General features: G+C 48.4%; 1 protein-coding gene across 8 annotated transcripts in view; it reads right to left on the bottom strand.

The window, feature by feature from the left end:
* Positions 1–16410, bottom strand: part of nckap1 (NCK-associated protein 1) — a 247554-nt gene that overhangs the window by 51092 nt on the left and 180052 nt on the right. The window contains exon 29 of one of the 8 annotated variants that reach the window (XM_085985938.1): positions 3481–3761. The exons of the other annotated variants lie outside the window; for them this stretch is intronic. Coding sequence (XP_085842064.1) covers positions 3496–3761 — 266 coding nt within the window. The 3' untranslated portion in view covers positions 3481–3495. Of the gene's footprint in view, positions 1–3480; positions 3762–16410 lie in introns of those variants that run through there. 8 annotated transcript variants of the gene reach the window in all.

Raw genomic sequence — 16410 nt, 5'->3', positions numbered from 1 at the left:
TACAATTTTCAAAAAATACAGTAGGATTGTCATCTATGAAAACATTGTATACATCTAGATTACTAAACTCCCTACTGTGGACAAGCAAATATTTAGCACCAATTTACATACAATAGGATATAACAGATATTGGTTTATATAAGAAAGTACCTATAGCATAATATTAAAGATTAATGGTATGGAATTAGAGGGGATAGCAGACTGGATTAAAAATCGGTTAGCAGGAAGAAAACAGGGTAGGAGTTAATGGCAGTTTTCCAGAGTGGTTGGAAATAGGTTGTGGTGTCCCACAGGGTTTAGTTCTGCTGGCACTTCTGTGTACTGTGTATATCAATGATTTGGATATAGGTCTGGAGGGGGTGGTGTTAAAATCTGCAGATGATAACGAAAATAGGAAGTATCGTAATTCTTTAGAAGACCAAAGGAAGCTGTAAAGGGATGTTGACAAGATGAGGGAATGGGCTAAAAGGTGGCAGATGGAATTCAATATCAGCAAGTGTGAGGTGATGCATTTTGGAAAACAGGGGTACAGTAGCATAGTGGTTATGTTACTGGACTAGTAATCCAGAGGCCTAGACTAATGATTCAGAGGCATGGGTTCAAATCCCACCATGGCAGCTGGGGAATTTAAATTCAGTTAATTAAAAAAAAAAAGGCAAGTGGAGAGTATTTAATCACACTCCTGGTGGAAAGACTTTGGGGAGTCAGGAGGTGAGTCACTCGCCACAGAATTCCCAGCCTCTGACCTGCTCTTGCAGTTACAGTATTTGTGTGGCTGGTCCAGTTAGGTGTCAGGTCAATGGTGACCCCCAGGATGTTGATGGTGGTGGATTTGACGATGGTAATGCCATTGAATGTCAAGGGGAACTGGTTAGACTTTCTCTTGTTGGACATGGTCATTTCCTGGCACTTGTGTGGCACGAATGTTACTTGCCACTTATCAGCCCAAGCCTGAATGTTGTCCAGGTCTTGCTGCATGCGGGCACTGACTGCTTCATAATGAAGTGTTGTGAATGGAACTGAACACTATGCAATCATCAGCGAACATCCCCATTTCTGACCTTATGAAGAAGTGAAGATCACTGATAAAGCAGCTGAAGATGGTTGGGCCTAGGACACTGCCCTGCGGAACTTCTGCAGCGATGACCTGGAGCACAGATGATTGGCCTTCAACAACTACAACCATCTTCCTTTGTGCTTGGTATGGCTCCAGCCAGTGGAGAGTTTTCGCACTGGTTCACATTGACTTCAATTTTACTAGGGCTCCTTGATGCCACACTTGGTCAAATGCTGCCTTGATGTCAAGGGCAGTTGCTCTCACCTCACCTCTGGATTCAGCTCTTTTGTCCATGTTTGGACCAAGGCTGTAGAGGTCTGAAACCGAGTGGTCCTGGCGGAACCCAAACTGAGCATCGGTGAGCAGGTTATTGTTAAGTGTCGCTTGATAGCATTGTCGGTGACACCTTCCATCACTTTGCTGATGATTGAGAGTAGACTGATGGGGCGGTAATTGGCTGGATTGGATTTGTGCTGCTTTTTGTGGACAGGACATACCTGGGCAATTTTCCACATTGGCTGGAACTGCAACAGCTTGGCTAGAGGAGCAGCTAGTTCTGGAGGAGAAGTCTTCAACACGACAGCCAGGATGTTGTCAGGGCCCAAAGCCTTTGCTGTATCCAGTGCACTCAGCCGTTTCTTGATATCACGTGGAGTGAATTGAATTGGTTGAAGACTGGCTTCTGTGATGATGGGGACCTCAGGAGGAGGCCGCGATAGATCATCCACTCGGCACTTCTGGCTGAAGATGGTTGCAAACGCTTCAGCCTTGTCTTTTGCACTCACGTGTTGGGCTCCACCATCATTGAGGATGGGGATGTTCATGGAGCCTTCTCTTCCCATTAGTTGTCACCACCATTCATGACTGGATGTAGCAGGACTGCAGAGCTTTAATCTGAGCAGTTGGTTGAGGGATCGCATAGCTCTGTCTATAGCAGGCTGCTTCTGCTGTTAATCATGCATGTAGTCCGGAGATGTATTTTTAGGTGCTGCTCCTGGCATGCTCTTCTACACTGCTCAAGGTTGGTCCCTGGCTTGATGGTAATGGTAGTGAGGAATATGTTGGGCCATGAGGTTACAGATTGTGGTGGAATAGAATTCTACTGCTGCTGCTGCTGGCCCACAGCGCCTCATGGATGATCAGTTTTGAGCTGCTAGATCTGTTCTGAATCTATCCCATTTAGTATGGTGGTAGTGCCACACAACATGATGGAGGGTGTCCTTGTTGTGAAGATGGGACTCGTCTCCACAAGGGCTGTGTGGTGATCTCTTCTACTAATACCATCATGGTAGATTGGTGAGAACGAGGTCAAGTAGGTTTTTCCCTCGCGTTGGATCTCTCACCACCTGCCGCAGGCCCAGTCTGGCAGCTATGTCCTTCAGAACTCGGCCAGTAGTGGTGCTACCGAGCCACTCTTGACGATGGACATTGAAATCCCCCACCCAGAGTACATTTTATGCCCTTGCTACCCTCAGTGCTTTTTCCAAGTGGTGTCCAACATGGAGGAGTACTGATTCATCAGCTGAGAGAGGGCGGTAGGTGGTAATCAGCAGAAGGTTTCCTTTTTCACGTTTGACCTGATGCTGAGACTACATGGGGTCTGGAGTCAATGTTGAAGACTCCCTCCAGACTGTGTACCACTGTGCTGCCACCTCTGGTGGGTCTGTCCTGCCGGTGGGACAGGACATACCCAGGGATAGTGATGGAAGAGTCTGGGATATTGGCTGAAAGGTATGATTCTGTGAGTATGACTATGTCACGCTGTTGCTTGACTAGTCTGTGGGACAGCTCTCCCAATTTTGGCACAAGTCCCCAGCTGTTAGTGAGGAGAACTTTGCAAGGTTGACTGGGCTGGTGTGCTGTTGTCGTGTCCGAAGCCGGTGCCAAGGTCAATGCCGGGTGATCCGTCCGGATTTATTCTTCGTAGAGGTTTGTTATAACCGAGTGACTTGCTATGCCATTTGAGGGCAGGTAAGTGTCAACTACATTGCTGTGGGTCTGGAGTCGCATATAGGCCAGACCGGGTAAGAACAGATTTCCCTCCCTAAAAGGACATTAGTGAACCAGATGGGTTTTTACGACAATCCAGTAGTTTCATGGTCACCCTTACTGATACTTGCTTTTTATTCCAGCTTTATTTAAATTAACTGAATTTAAATTCCCTAGCTGTCATGATGGGATTTGAACTCATGTCTCCAGATCATTAGTCCAGTAACATAAGCACTATGCTTCCGTATCTGTAATATTATAAAAGTGTTCAAAATTACAAAAGGATAGAGCAGGGTAGATAGAAGTAGACTATATCCAGTAGTTGAGGGGTCAAGAACAAGGGACCATAGATACAGGATTAAATAACATAAGAAATAGGAGCAGGAGTAGGCCATTCGGCCCTTTGAGCCTGCTCCGCCATTCAATGAGATCATGGCTGATCTTCTGCCTCAACTCCATTCACCAGCCCTATTGCCAAATCCCTTGATGCCATTACTAGTCAGAAATCTATCGACTTCTGTTTTGAATATACCCAATGACTGAGCCTCCACAGCCCTCTGGGGTACAGAATTCCAAAGATTCACCACCGTGTGTGTGAAGAAATTTCTTCTCATCTCAGTCCTGAATGTTCTACCCTTTATCTTGAGGCTGTGCCCCCTGGTTCTAGACTCCCCAGCCAAGGGAAACATTCGCCCAGCATCCATCCTATCAATCCCTGTAAGAGATACGGAACAGCAGGTAGAAGAATGGTCTTTACTCAGTTGAGAGACTGTGGAATTCACTTACAAGGTTAGTGGTTAAGTCAGAAACTATGTCAACATTCAAAATTAAATTGGATAGGTGGACAAAGGAAAGGGGGTTGAAGTGATCTGGGAACAAGGTGGGTAAAAGTGATTAGAACTATTTTCTCACGGAGAGTGAATGCCAACACTGCTAGGCCGAATGGCCTATTTTCATGTTGTAACCTTTGTATTTCTATGTAAGTATGGACATACACTTAACTAGCATACAACCAGTCAGTAAGGGTAGTCTAACCCCATGTAACATTTTAAAGAAATTATTGTAAATCTGATCCACTGCAATGTTATCAGTTTTACTTGGTTCGCAATAAAATAAATTACAGATATGGTAAAAACTTGCAGAAAATTCTCCATGCAACTGGGGCATTATCAGAAATTATTTTATTAGAAACATATTCATGAATTAAGCTTTCCTTAATTCAGGAATGCTGCATGTTGCGTGGCATTGAGTAGACCGATTACTTCCAGGTTCAAATTTGTGTCAACATTTCTAATAATAGGCAAGGACCTGGAATGTATTACCCAACATCTTGCAGCACCACATCAAATCCAATTCCTCTACTCCCAATATCAATTCCATTGTACGGGACAACCACATGTGCAGGAAGTGTCGTCAGCTGGAGGAGCTCTAGCTCTGGGTTTTGGAGCTTGAGCAGCAACTGGCGTCACTGCGGTGCATCCGTGAGGCTGAGAGCTTCGTGGATAGTACGTTTCAGGAGGTGGTCACCCCGCAGATAAAGAGTGTGCAGGCAGAAAGGGAACGAATGACTACCAGACAGAAGAGGATGACCAGGCAGGTAGTGCAGGAGTCCCGAGTGCATCTTGCTCTCCAACCAGTATTCGGTTCAGAGTACTGGTGAGGGCAATGGTTCCTCTGGGGAGTATAGACAGAACCAAGTCTGCGGCACCACGGGTGGCTCAGCTTTACATGGGGGGGTAGTAGGAAGAAGAGTGGGAAAGCAATAGTGGTAGGGGATTCGATAGTTAGTGGAGCAGACAGGCGTTTCTGCAGCCGCAAACGTGACTCCAGGATGTTGTCTCCCTGGTGCCAGGGTCAAGGATGTCACAGAGTGGCTGTAGCACACTCTGAGGCGAGAGGGTGAACAGCCAGAAGTCGTGGTCCATACATGTACCAACGACATAGGTAGAAAGAGGGATGAGGTCCTGCAGGCAGATTTCAGGGAGCTAGGAAAGAGATTAAAAAGCAGGACTCGCCAGATTACACCCGGTACCACGTGCTAGTGAATATAGAAATAGGAGGATAGCGCAGATGAATGCGTGGCTGGAGAGATGGTGCAGGAGGGAGGGCTTTAGATTCCTGGAGCATTGGGACTGGTTCTGGGGGAGGTGGGACCTGTACAGACCACACTGGTTGCACCTCAACAGGGCGGGAACCAATATCCTCGTGGGGCGGTTTGTCAGTACTTTTGGGGAGGGTTTAAACTAATTTCGCTGGGGAATGGGCACCAGGATGTAACATTAGAAAGGGGAAATAAAGTGCTGAAAGGATTGGGAGAGGCAGAGAGCACTAAAGTAAGAAATAGTAAGGTATTAGGTGGGGTCAAACGAAGAGAGAATACAGGATGGTCTAAGATGGGTTTACAGTGTATGTATGTGAACGCACAAAGCGTAATAAACCAGGTAAGTGAGCTGCAGGCACAAATAGCCACATGGGAATATGATGTTGTGGCAATGACGGAGACCTGGCTCAAAAAAGGGCAGGATTGTGTATTAAATATTCCTGGTTATAAAGTGTTCGGGAAAGATAGGAGGTGGTATGGCAGTATTGGTCAAGGAGAATGTTAGTGCTGGAGAGGAAGATGTCCTGGAGGGGTCAAGAACAGAATCTTTATGGCTAGAGTTAAGAAATAATAGAGGTGCTATTATACAACTAGGTGTATTCTATAGACCACCAAATAGTGGGAAAGATATGGAGGAGCAAATTTGCAGAGAAATGAGAGAGAAGTGCAAGAACTATAGAGTAGTAATAATGGGGGATTTCAACTATCCAAAAATAGTCTGGGATCGTAATAGTGTTAAGGGCAGAGAAGGGGAAGAATTTCTGAAGTGTGTTCAAGAGAACTTTCTTGATCAATATGATTCCAGCCCAACGAGGGAGGAGACATTGCTGGATCTGGTTCTGGGGAATGAGGTAGGTCAAGTGGAGCAAGTGTCAGTAGCTGAACATTTAGGGAACAGTGATCATAGTATCATAAGGTTTAGATTATCTGTGGAAAAGGACAGGGAGCAATCTAGAGTAAAAATGTTTAACTGGGGGGGGTAAAAGGCCAATTTCAGTGGGATGAGAACGGATCTGGCCCGGGTAAACTGGAATCAAAGATTAGCAGGCAAAACTGTAATGGAACAATGGGCTGCCTTTAAAGAGGAAATAGTTCAGGTATATTCGAGATACAGTCCCTCAAGGGGGAATGGTAGGGCAACTAAAGTCAGGGCTCCCTGGATAACGAAAGAGATAGAGAATATGATGAAGCAGAAAAAGGGCGCCTATGACAGATGTCAGGTTGCAAATACATCGGAGAATCAGGCTATATATAGAAAGGTCAGAGGAGAAGTGAAAAAGAAAATGAGGGGCAAAGAGAGGGTATGAGAATAGAATGGCAGCCAACATAAAAGGTAATCCAAAAGTCTTCTATAGGCATATAAATAGTAAGAGGGGTGGGGCCGATTAGGGACCAAAAAGGAGACCTACGCTTGGAGGCAGAGGGTATGGCTGAAGTACTAAACGAGTACTTTGCGTCTGTCTTCACCAAGGAAGAGGAGGCTGCCGTAGACATAGTAAAGGAGGAGGTAGTGCAGATACTTGATGGGATAAAAATTGATAAAGAGGAGGTATTAGAAAAGCTGGCTGTACTTAAAGTAGATAAATCACCAGGAGAGGATGGGATACATCCTAGGATGCTGAGGGAATTGAGGGAGGAAATCGCGGAGGTATTGGCCATAATCTTCGAATCCTCCTTGGAAACGGGGGTGGTGCCAGAGTACTGGAGAATTGCAAATATTACACCATTGTTCAAAAAAGGGTGCAAAGATAAACCCAGCAACTACAGGCCAGTCAGTTTGACCTTGGTAAAGTTTTTAGAAACGATAATCCGGGACAAAATGAACAGTCACTTGGACAAGTGTGGATTAATTAAGGAAAGCCAGCACAGATTTCTTAAAGGCAAATCGTATTTAACTAACTTGATTGAGTTCTTTGACGAGGTAATAGAGAGGGTTGATGAGGGTAATGCAGTTGACCTAGTGTACATGGATTTCCAAAAGGCATTTGACAAAGTGCCACATAATAGGCTTGCCAGCAAAGTTGAAGCCCATTGAATAAAACGGACAGTGGCAGCATGGATACGAAATTGGCTAAGCGTTAGGAAACAGAGAGTAGAGGTGAATGGTTGTTTTTCAGACTGGAGGAAAGTATACAGTGGTGTTCCTCAGGGGTTGGTTCTAGGACCACTGCTTTTCTTGATATATATTAACGACTTGGATGTGGGTGTACAGGGCACAATTTCAAAATTTGCAGATGACACAAAACTTAGAAGTATAGTGAACAATGAGGAGGAGAGTGATAGACTTCAGGAAGAGAGACAGGCTGGTGAAATGGGCGGACATGTGGCAGATGAAATTTAACGCAGGAAAGTGTGAAGTGATACATTTTGGTAAAAAGAATGAGGAGAGGACATATAAACTAAATGGTACAATCCTGAAGGGGGTGCACATAGAAACATAGAAGATAGGAGCAGGAGTAGGCCATTCAGCCCCTCGAGCCTGCTCCGCCATTCAATGAGATCATGGCTGATCATCCAAATTCAGTACCCTGCCCCTGCCTTCTCTCCATATCCCTTGATCCCTTTAGCCTTAAGAAATATATCTAACTCCTTCTTGAATATATTTAATGAATTGGCCTCTACTGCCTTCTGTGGTAGAGAATTCCACAGGTTCACCACTCTCTGGGTGAAGAAATTCCTCCTCATTTCTGTCCTAAATGGCCTACCCCTTATCCTTACACTGTGACCCCTGGTTCCGGACTCCCCGGCCATTGGGAACATCCTTCCTGCATCTAGTCCTGTTAGAATTTTATGGCCTAGAAATTGGGTATAGCCCCGCTTGAGGCGTTAGAACTGGCGATGCGCTAAGTTTATAGCCAGACGAGAGCTATCCGCGCCTGGGGCGATATTGGGTTCCATCGCCCCCAAAGGGGATTCAGGCGCTAAATCAGCCGTTGCACAGTGCTCTTAAGGCGCAAAAGGTCAGGCGCTACTCAATTTCGACGCGGACGGGCGCAGCGCAGGTGAACTCAATTACGGCAAAGCACGAGACCTGCAGGCGCCGGCCGGCTCTTAAAGGGGTGGGTCAGTCAGACTGAGCTTCAACACCCAACGCCCTGTAGGCCTCAGATTCGGCGCTCGCCCTTGTCTGGCGGTACAAAGTTCATCATTATGGAGAAGGTTAGGCAGAGAGCAGAGCGCTTCAGCACTGAGGCTCTGGACCAATTGGTGGCTGCAGTTGAACACCGTCGACAGGTGCTGTACCCGGATAATGGCAAGAGGCCAAATCAGAAGGCTTACCGACGATCTTGGAGGGAGGTTGCTGTGAGGGTCAACTCCAGCAGCATGGCGACCAGGACCCCTGTTCAGTGCAGGAAGAAATTCAACGACCTGACACGGATCGTTAGGGTGAGTGATGGTTTACCAAACTTGTGCTTCCCTCCATCTGCAGCTGATTTCGGGCACCCTGCTGCAATGATGCGCCACTGGCCATCTGTCAGTATGCACCCATGGCCCTTTCTGGGCAGACACATGGACAGATGTCTCAAGGCCTCATGTAAGGGCTCTTGCACCATGGGGGGCATGCGATGATGTCTCAAGGCCTCATGTAACAGAACCTCCCCTTCTTTCCCCTGCAGTCGAAGATGGCGCAGATTAGAAAAGAACAGCGTCGAACCGGTGGCGGACCTGCACAAGTGGTCACTCTCACGGATCTGGAGGAGAGAGTGCACCAGACACTTGGAGGACGTCTGTCTGGTCCAGTGACCACTGCATCTGCCAACCCCATTACCGACAGCGAGGGTAAGACACTCACCTTTTCCACCTGTTGCCTTCCACTTGGTCCCCCCGCCAGCATGCATCCTCAGTGTGCAGCCATGTCAGAGCCATGCCGCAATCTGGCATGCCTTTCAGCAAACCTGTCCTTTTGCTAAAGCCACTCTTCCACCTCCCACTTTCAGATGAAGCAGCACCAACTCGGGCTCAACGCGCTGAAGCTGCCAGTGCCAGCGCCACCGGAGGCGAGGACCAGGAGGAATCCGGACCAGCTGTTGCAGAATCCGGGGAGCCGAGACATCTTCAGACTGGGGATAGTAGTCCCCTGGAGGGGAGGGGGGTGGCTCTGAGGATGAACCAGTTGCCGGACCAAGCGGCATGGAGCAACGCAGGGGGGATAGGCAAGTTCGGCCACCGTCTCCCCGCAGGGCAAGGCAGGTCATCATGACTGCTGCACAGAGTGCAGACCTGGCAGAGATGAGCAAACAGGCCCGGGTCAGACACACGGAGCTGATGGCTGCAGTGGAGAAGATGCCCGAGTCAATAGATTCATTGGCTAGGAGTATGTTGGACTTCGGGGCAACAATGGAGAGGACTCTGCAGGGCTTTGGCGCAACAATGGAGAGGTCTCTCCAGGTGTTCGGGGAAACAATGGACAGGTCTATCCAGGGCTTCGGGGCCACAATGGACAGGACTATCCAGGGCTTCGGCCCAACAATGGAGAGGACTGTCCACGGCTTTGAGTCGGCAATGGAAAGGACTGTTCAGGGCTTCGGACAATCCCTGGAAAGGTCTGTGCAGGGCTTGTCCGAGGCAGTGGAGCGGTCGGCTCCTGCCTTGTCCGAAGCCATGGGAAGAACTGTCCAGGCCTTCTCCGAAGCACTGGCACCTGGCACACAGGTCCTCACTGTTGCCACGCATTCACTTGCTGGGCTCCTCCACAGCCAGATTGACGCAACGCGATGTCTCACTGCAGCCACCTCTCTGCATCAGACAGGATCACCCCGGGCCCTTCCACTCCCGTACAAGGCCAGGAATCCGTGGAGCCTGCGATTGTGGCGGATGAGCCGAACCGCTCCCCTCAGATAGCCAGTGTGTTTCCGACCATGGTGCAGGTGTCCTCTCTTGTCAGGAGACCATTGCACATGCCAGCGCTGGGACGCCTGCATTGCAGCTGCCACCACCTGCAGGCCACACTGCTCCCAGCCATGCTCAAAGCAAGCATCCCGCATCCGCACCCTCCAAGCCCAGAGGTCGGCCAGGCCGTACCTCAGGGGCTTCTGCGCATCCAGACAGTCGGCAAGCTTCCCCCAGCCTTGAGGCCGCCACTGGGGTGCAATTACGTAGGAGCAGCAGGGAAGGAAGGGGCCGGGCGCGAACGAGAAGTCGTTCTCCCTCAAGGGGCCAGTTGTAGAGGGAGGTGCGGAGACGTTTGTTTGTCCAAATTCACGGACACCCTCACCTGCTGCTATAGGTGCAGATTTTTGTTGAGTTTTGCTGCTTTGCCGAACAGGTCACTTTTATTTTGGCAGTGATGGTTTCTGCTCACTTTACGTTGTTTAGCTGTAATGAAAGACTTTTGTGTCAATAAACAGAAGTTTAAATGTTGCTTGGTGCATGTGACTACTTTCAGTGATGCTGGCATGCAGAGGCCCTCAAACATCCAAAGTGCCCATGAGGTAAGACTCTCATCGTTCCGCCACAGGGGTGTCGAGACGAGTCGAGGAGCCTCTGACGAATGGACCTTCCACTTTCAGCAGCCCTTCCATCTTCCTCCTCCTCCTCCTCCTCCTCCTGCTTGTGCAGGGTCTGAGGGAAGGTTATGAATGGACGCGTTCGCCTATAAAGGGCATCTGTCACTTGCCGGATGCAACAGCGGACTGCAGCCTGAGCGACAGTCGCATTGTCCCCAATGGCTGACTGAAAGGAGCCATTGGCATAAAAATGGAGGTCTTCAGTCAATGTAGCCATCACGGACAGAGAGGTTCTGCAGCGTTCACGCGGCTGCAGATCCTGACCAAGCAGATGGCACAGATCAGTAACAATGTCCCTCCAGATTCGGAGCCTTCGCAAACACTGCTCCTCCGACATGTCAAGGCTTGTCACCTGCTGCCTAAAGACCCTCGCAGCCTCCCGTCAGATTGGCTGACCTCCATTGCCCCTCCTCCTTCTGGCCAATCCCGGCCCTCTCTCCCGCCGTCTCTCTGCCCCTTCACAGTGTTGGGCGATGAGGCCGTCGCCCTCCAAACAAGCTCCCATTCCGATGCCAGTTGGTCAAAAGGCTTTTAGGTGTAGTGCTGCAAGTGCTTCGGACAGGGTTGAAGGTCCCAAGTACTGTAAAGCTCAAATCCCAGAACTCCGCTCCACATTAGCTCGCCAACTCTCTCCAGCAGCGATCGCAATGAGCAGGCCAAGTGGCAGAAGATTCTGCACTAGAGCTGTCCCCTTTAAATAGCGCCGCCTTACTCCGAGAAGGGCCTGTTAGCCCTCCTTCGAACTGTCACTAATAGCGCTGGGCGCTAAGGCTCCGGGCGCCACCCAATATGCGCTCAGGCGCTCCTAAAAGGCGTTGCACACTGAAATGACGTCATGAGCCGTTTGTAGCGCAGGCGCTAAATGTATAGTCAATTTCTGAGTCGGCGCTATCCTCATAGCGCTCGTCCCAACATAGGGCTTCGCCCCAATTCTAGGTCTCTTTAGGCGCTTAGCGCCGGCACAACCAACCCAATTTCTAGGCCTATAAGTTTCAATGAGATCCCCTCTCATTCTTCTAAACTTCAGCGAATATAAGCCCAATCGACCCAATCTCTCTTCATACGTCGTTCCTGCCATCCCAGGTATCAGCCTGGTGAATCTTCGCTGCACTCCCTCCATGGCACGAACATCCTTCCTCAGATAAGGCGACCAAAACTGCACACAATACTCAAGGTGTGGTCTCACCAAGGCCCTGTACAACGGCAGCAAGGCACCCTTGTTCCTGTACTCGAACCCTCTCGCTACGAAGGCCAACATACCATTTGCCTTCTTAACCGCCTGCTGCACCTGCATGCTTACCTTCAGCGACTGGTGCACAAGAACACCCAGATCTCGTTGCACCTCCCCATCTATTGCCATTCAGATAATAATCTGCCTTCCTGTTTTTGACACCAAAGTGGATAACCTCGCATTTATCCACATTATATTGCCACGCTTCTACCCAATCACCCAACCTCTCCAAATCATACTGGAGTTTCTCGGCATCCTCCTCACAGCACACACGCCCACCCAGCTTTGTGTCATCTGCAAACTTGGAGATATTACATCTAGTTCCCTCGTCTACATCCAGAAACCCTGGATGAACGGAGAGGTCTGCTCACTGTTGAAAGCACGCGACGCAGCATTTAAATCTGGCGACGCGGCGGCTTACAGTGCAGCTAGGACCAACCTAAAAAAGGGTATCAGGACTGCCAAAAGGAAACAGACACTGCGGATAGAGGATCACTTCCGCAACAACTCGGACCCCCAGCGCATGTGGCAAGGCATCCAGTCCATCACTGACTACAAGAGCAAAAACACCAGCCCCCCGGTTAGCGATGCCTCCCTCCCGGAGGAGCTTAACAACTTCTACGCTCGCTTCGACAGGGACAACAGGGAGCCGGCTACCAAAGCCTTGCCACCCCCGGAAGATCAGGTGCTCACTCTGTCGACCTCCGACGTAAGGGGTGTTCTACGCGGAGTGAACACACGAAAGGCTGCTGGACCGGATAGCATCCCGGGACGGGTACTCAAGGAATGTGCCGATCAGCTGGCTGATGTCTTCACCGCCATCTTCAATCTGTCATTGGCCCAGGCAGTAGTCCCTACATGCTTCAAGACCGCTACCATTATTCCTGTGCCAAAGCAAACGGCTGTGACGTGCTTGAACGACTATCGACCTGTCGCACTCACACCCATCATAATGAAGTGTTGAGAGAGACTGGTCTTAGCCCACATCAAAGCCAGTGTTCCTGCCTCTCTTGACCAACACCAGTTTGCCTATCGTGCAAACAGATCAACGGAGGATGCAATCACAACTGCTCTACACTCGGCACTGAATCACCTAGATGGTAAGGAGACCTGTATCAGAATGCTGTTCATAGACTACAGCTCAGCATTCAACACTATCGTCCCCAACAAGCTGGCCACCAAACTCCAAACAATTGGCCTGAACACTTCCCTCTGCAACTGGACCCTGGACTTCCTAACAAACAGACCCCAGTCTGTCAAATTAGGTAACCACACCTCCCCCCCCCCCCCGACCCTGAACACGGGGGCCCCGCAAGGATGTGTGCTGAGCCCCCTCCTCTACTCCCTCTTCACCCACGACTGTGGCTGTTAATGGTTCCAACACCATCATCAAGTTTGCGGATGACACCACGGTAGTAGGCCAGATCACAAACAACGATGAGTCAGCCTACAGGGAGGAGGTCCAGCATCTCGTGAAGTGGTGCGCCGATAACAACCTGGCCCTTAACATCAAGAAAACCAAAGAAATCATTGTGGACTTCAGGAAGTCCAAAGGCGGAAGTCACACCCCCATCCACATCAATGGGGCTGTGGTGGAAAGGGTGGACAGCTTTAAGTTCCTCGGAGTCCACATCACGGAAGACCTCTCCTGGTCCCTCAATACCTCCTCTCTGGTGAAGGCGGCCCAGCAGCGCCTATATTTCCTATGGAGGCTGAAGGGATGTAACCTGTCACCCCTGATCCTCTCTAACTTTTACCGCTGCACTATAGAGAGCATCCTGACAAACTGTATCACAGTATGGTATGGCAGCTGTAGCTACTATGACCGGAAAGCCCTGCAGCAGGTAGTCAAAACTGCCCAACGCATTACCGGCACCCGGCTACCGACCATAGAGCACATATACCAGAAACGCTGTCTACGGAGGTCACGGTCCATCATCAAAGACCCTACCCACCCCAGCCACAGTCTGTTCGCCCTCCTGCCATCTGGGAGACGCTACAGATACATTCGCACCCGTACGACCAGATTTAGGAACAGCTTCTTTCCCAGGGCTGTCATCCTACTGAACTCCACAAATAAACTCTAAAGCCTGCACATCTGCCAATGCACTTTATTATGGTTATGTTTATGTTAATATACTACAAGCCAAATGTATGTTGAATGTTTAAATGTCTTAATTCAAATGTACACTCTCGGGAGCCGCAAGCCTACATTTCGTTGTACTGCACTTGTGCACAAACAATGACAATAAAAGTTGATTTGATTTGATTTGATTTTTTTTTTTTTTTACATCAATATATATTGTGCATAGCTGGGGTCCTAGGACCGATTCCTGCGGTACCCCACTAGTCACTGCCTGCCACTTGAAAAAAGACCCGTTTATTCCAACTCTCTGCTGTCTATCTGCCAACCAATTCTCTATCCAAGTCAATACCTTGCCCCCAATCCCATATGCCTTAACTTTACACGCTAATCTCTTATACGGGACCTTATCGAAAGCCTTCTGAAAGTCCAAATACACCACATCCACTGGTTCTCCCTTATCTATTTTACCAGTTACATCCTCAAAACAATTCCAGATTAGTCAAGCACGATTTACCTTTTGTAAATCCATGTTGACTTTGTCTGATCCTGTCACTGTTTTCCAAGTGCTCTGCTCTTACATTTTCCCCACTACCGATGTCAGGCTTACCGGTCTATAATCCCCGTTTTCTCTCTACCACCTTTTTTGAATAGTGGGGTAACATTAGCTACCCTCCAATCCATGGGTACTGTTCCAGAATCTATAGAATTTGGAAGATGACCAGCAATGCATCTACTATTTCTCGGGCCACTTCCTCAAGTACCCTAGGATGTAGATTATCAGACCCTGGGGATTTATCGGCCTTCAATCCCGTCAATTTCCCTAACACCATTTCCCTACAAATACTGATTTCATTCAGTTCCTCCCCCTCATTAGACCCTATGTTCCCCGACATCTCTGGGAGGTTATTTGTGTCCTCCTTTGTGAAGACAGAACCAAAGTATGTATTTAGTTGGTCTGCCATTTCTTTGTTCCCCATTATAAATTCCCCTGATTCTGACTGCAAGGGACCTACGCTTGACTTCACCATTCTTCTTCTCTTCACATATCTATAAAAGCTTTTACAGTCAGTTTTTATGTTCCCTGCAAGCTTACTCTCAGATTCTATTTTCCCTTTCTTAATTAATCCCTTTGTCCTCCTTTGTTGAATCCTAAACTGCTCCCAATCCTCAGGTTTGCTGCTTTTTCTGGCCAATTTATATGTCCTCTCCTTGGATCTTATGCTATCCCTAATTTCCCTTGTTAGCCACGGTTGAGTCACCTTTTTTGTTTTATTTTTATGCCAAACTGGGATGAACAAATTCTGTAGTTCATCCATGCGATCTTTGAAGGTTTGCCATTGTCTATCCACTGTCAACCCTTTGAGTGACATTCCCCAATCAATCCTACCCAACTCGCGCCTCATACCATCGTAGTTTCCTTTATTTAAATTCAGCACCCTAGTCTCCAAGTCAACTACTTCACTCTCCATCTTAATGACGAATTCTATCACATTATGATCGCTCCGACCCAAGGGGCCTCGCACAACAAGATTGCTAATGAATCCTTTCTCATTACATAATACCCAGTCTAAGATGGCCTGATCTCTAGTTGGTTCCTCGACATATTGGTCCAGGAAACCATCCCGTAAACACTCCAGGAAATCCTCCTCCACAGTATTGTTACTAATTTGGTTGGCCCAATCTATATGTAGATTAAAGTCACCCATGATAACTGCTGTGCCCTTATTGCACACATCTCTAATTTCCTGTTTAATGCCATCCCCAACCTCAGCATTACTGTTTGGGGGTCTGTATACAACTCCCACTAACGTTTTCTGCCCCTTGGTATTTCTCAGTTCTACCCATACAGATTCCACATCATCAGAGCTAATATCCTTCCTTACCATTGTGTTAATCCCCTCTTTAACCAGCAATGCTACCCCAGCTCCTTTTCCTTTTTGTCTATCTTTCCTGAATATTGAATACCCCTGGATGTTGAGTTCCCAGCCTTGGTCACCCTGGAGCCAGGTTTCCCTAATCCCAATCATATCATATTTGTTTACCTCTATTTGCGCAGCTAATTCATCCACCTTATTACGAATGCTCCTCGCATTAAGACACAAAGCCTTCAGGCTTGTTTTTTTTTTTAATGCTCTTAGACCTTTTAGAATTATTATTTACTGTGGCCATGTTTGATTTAAACCCTTGATTTCTCTGACTGCCACCTTTGTTTTTCTCCTTCCTGTCTTTTGCTTCTTTCCTTGTTTCCCTTGCCTCTGTCTCCCTGCTCAGGTCCCCAACTCCCTGCCATTTTAGTTTAAACCCTCCCCCAGAGCACTAGCAAACACTCCCCCTTGGGCATCGGTCCCGGTCCTGCCCAGGTGTACTGTTCCCACCTCCCCAGAACCAGTTCCAATGTCCCAGGAATTTGAATCCCTCCCCCTTGCAGCATTCCTCTCG

The sequence above is a fragment of the Somniosus microcephalus genome, chromosome 4, assembly GCF_052327205.1.
Source record: "Somniosus microcephalus isolate GS21.2 chromosome 4, FLI_Smic_1.0, whole genome shotgun sequence".
Taxonomy (NCBI): domain Eukaryota; kingdom Metazoa; phylum Chordata; class Chondrichthyes; order Squaliformes; family Somniosidae; genus Somniosus; species Somniosus microcephalus.
The sequence above is the reverse complement of the archived record's forward strand: the minus strand, read 5'-3'. Positions and strand labels throughout refer to the sequence as shown.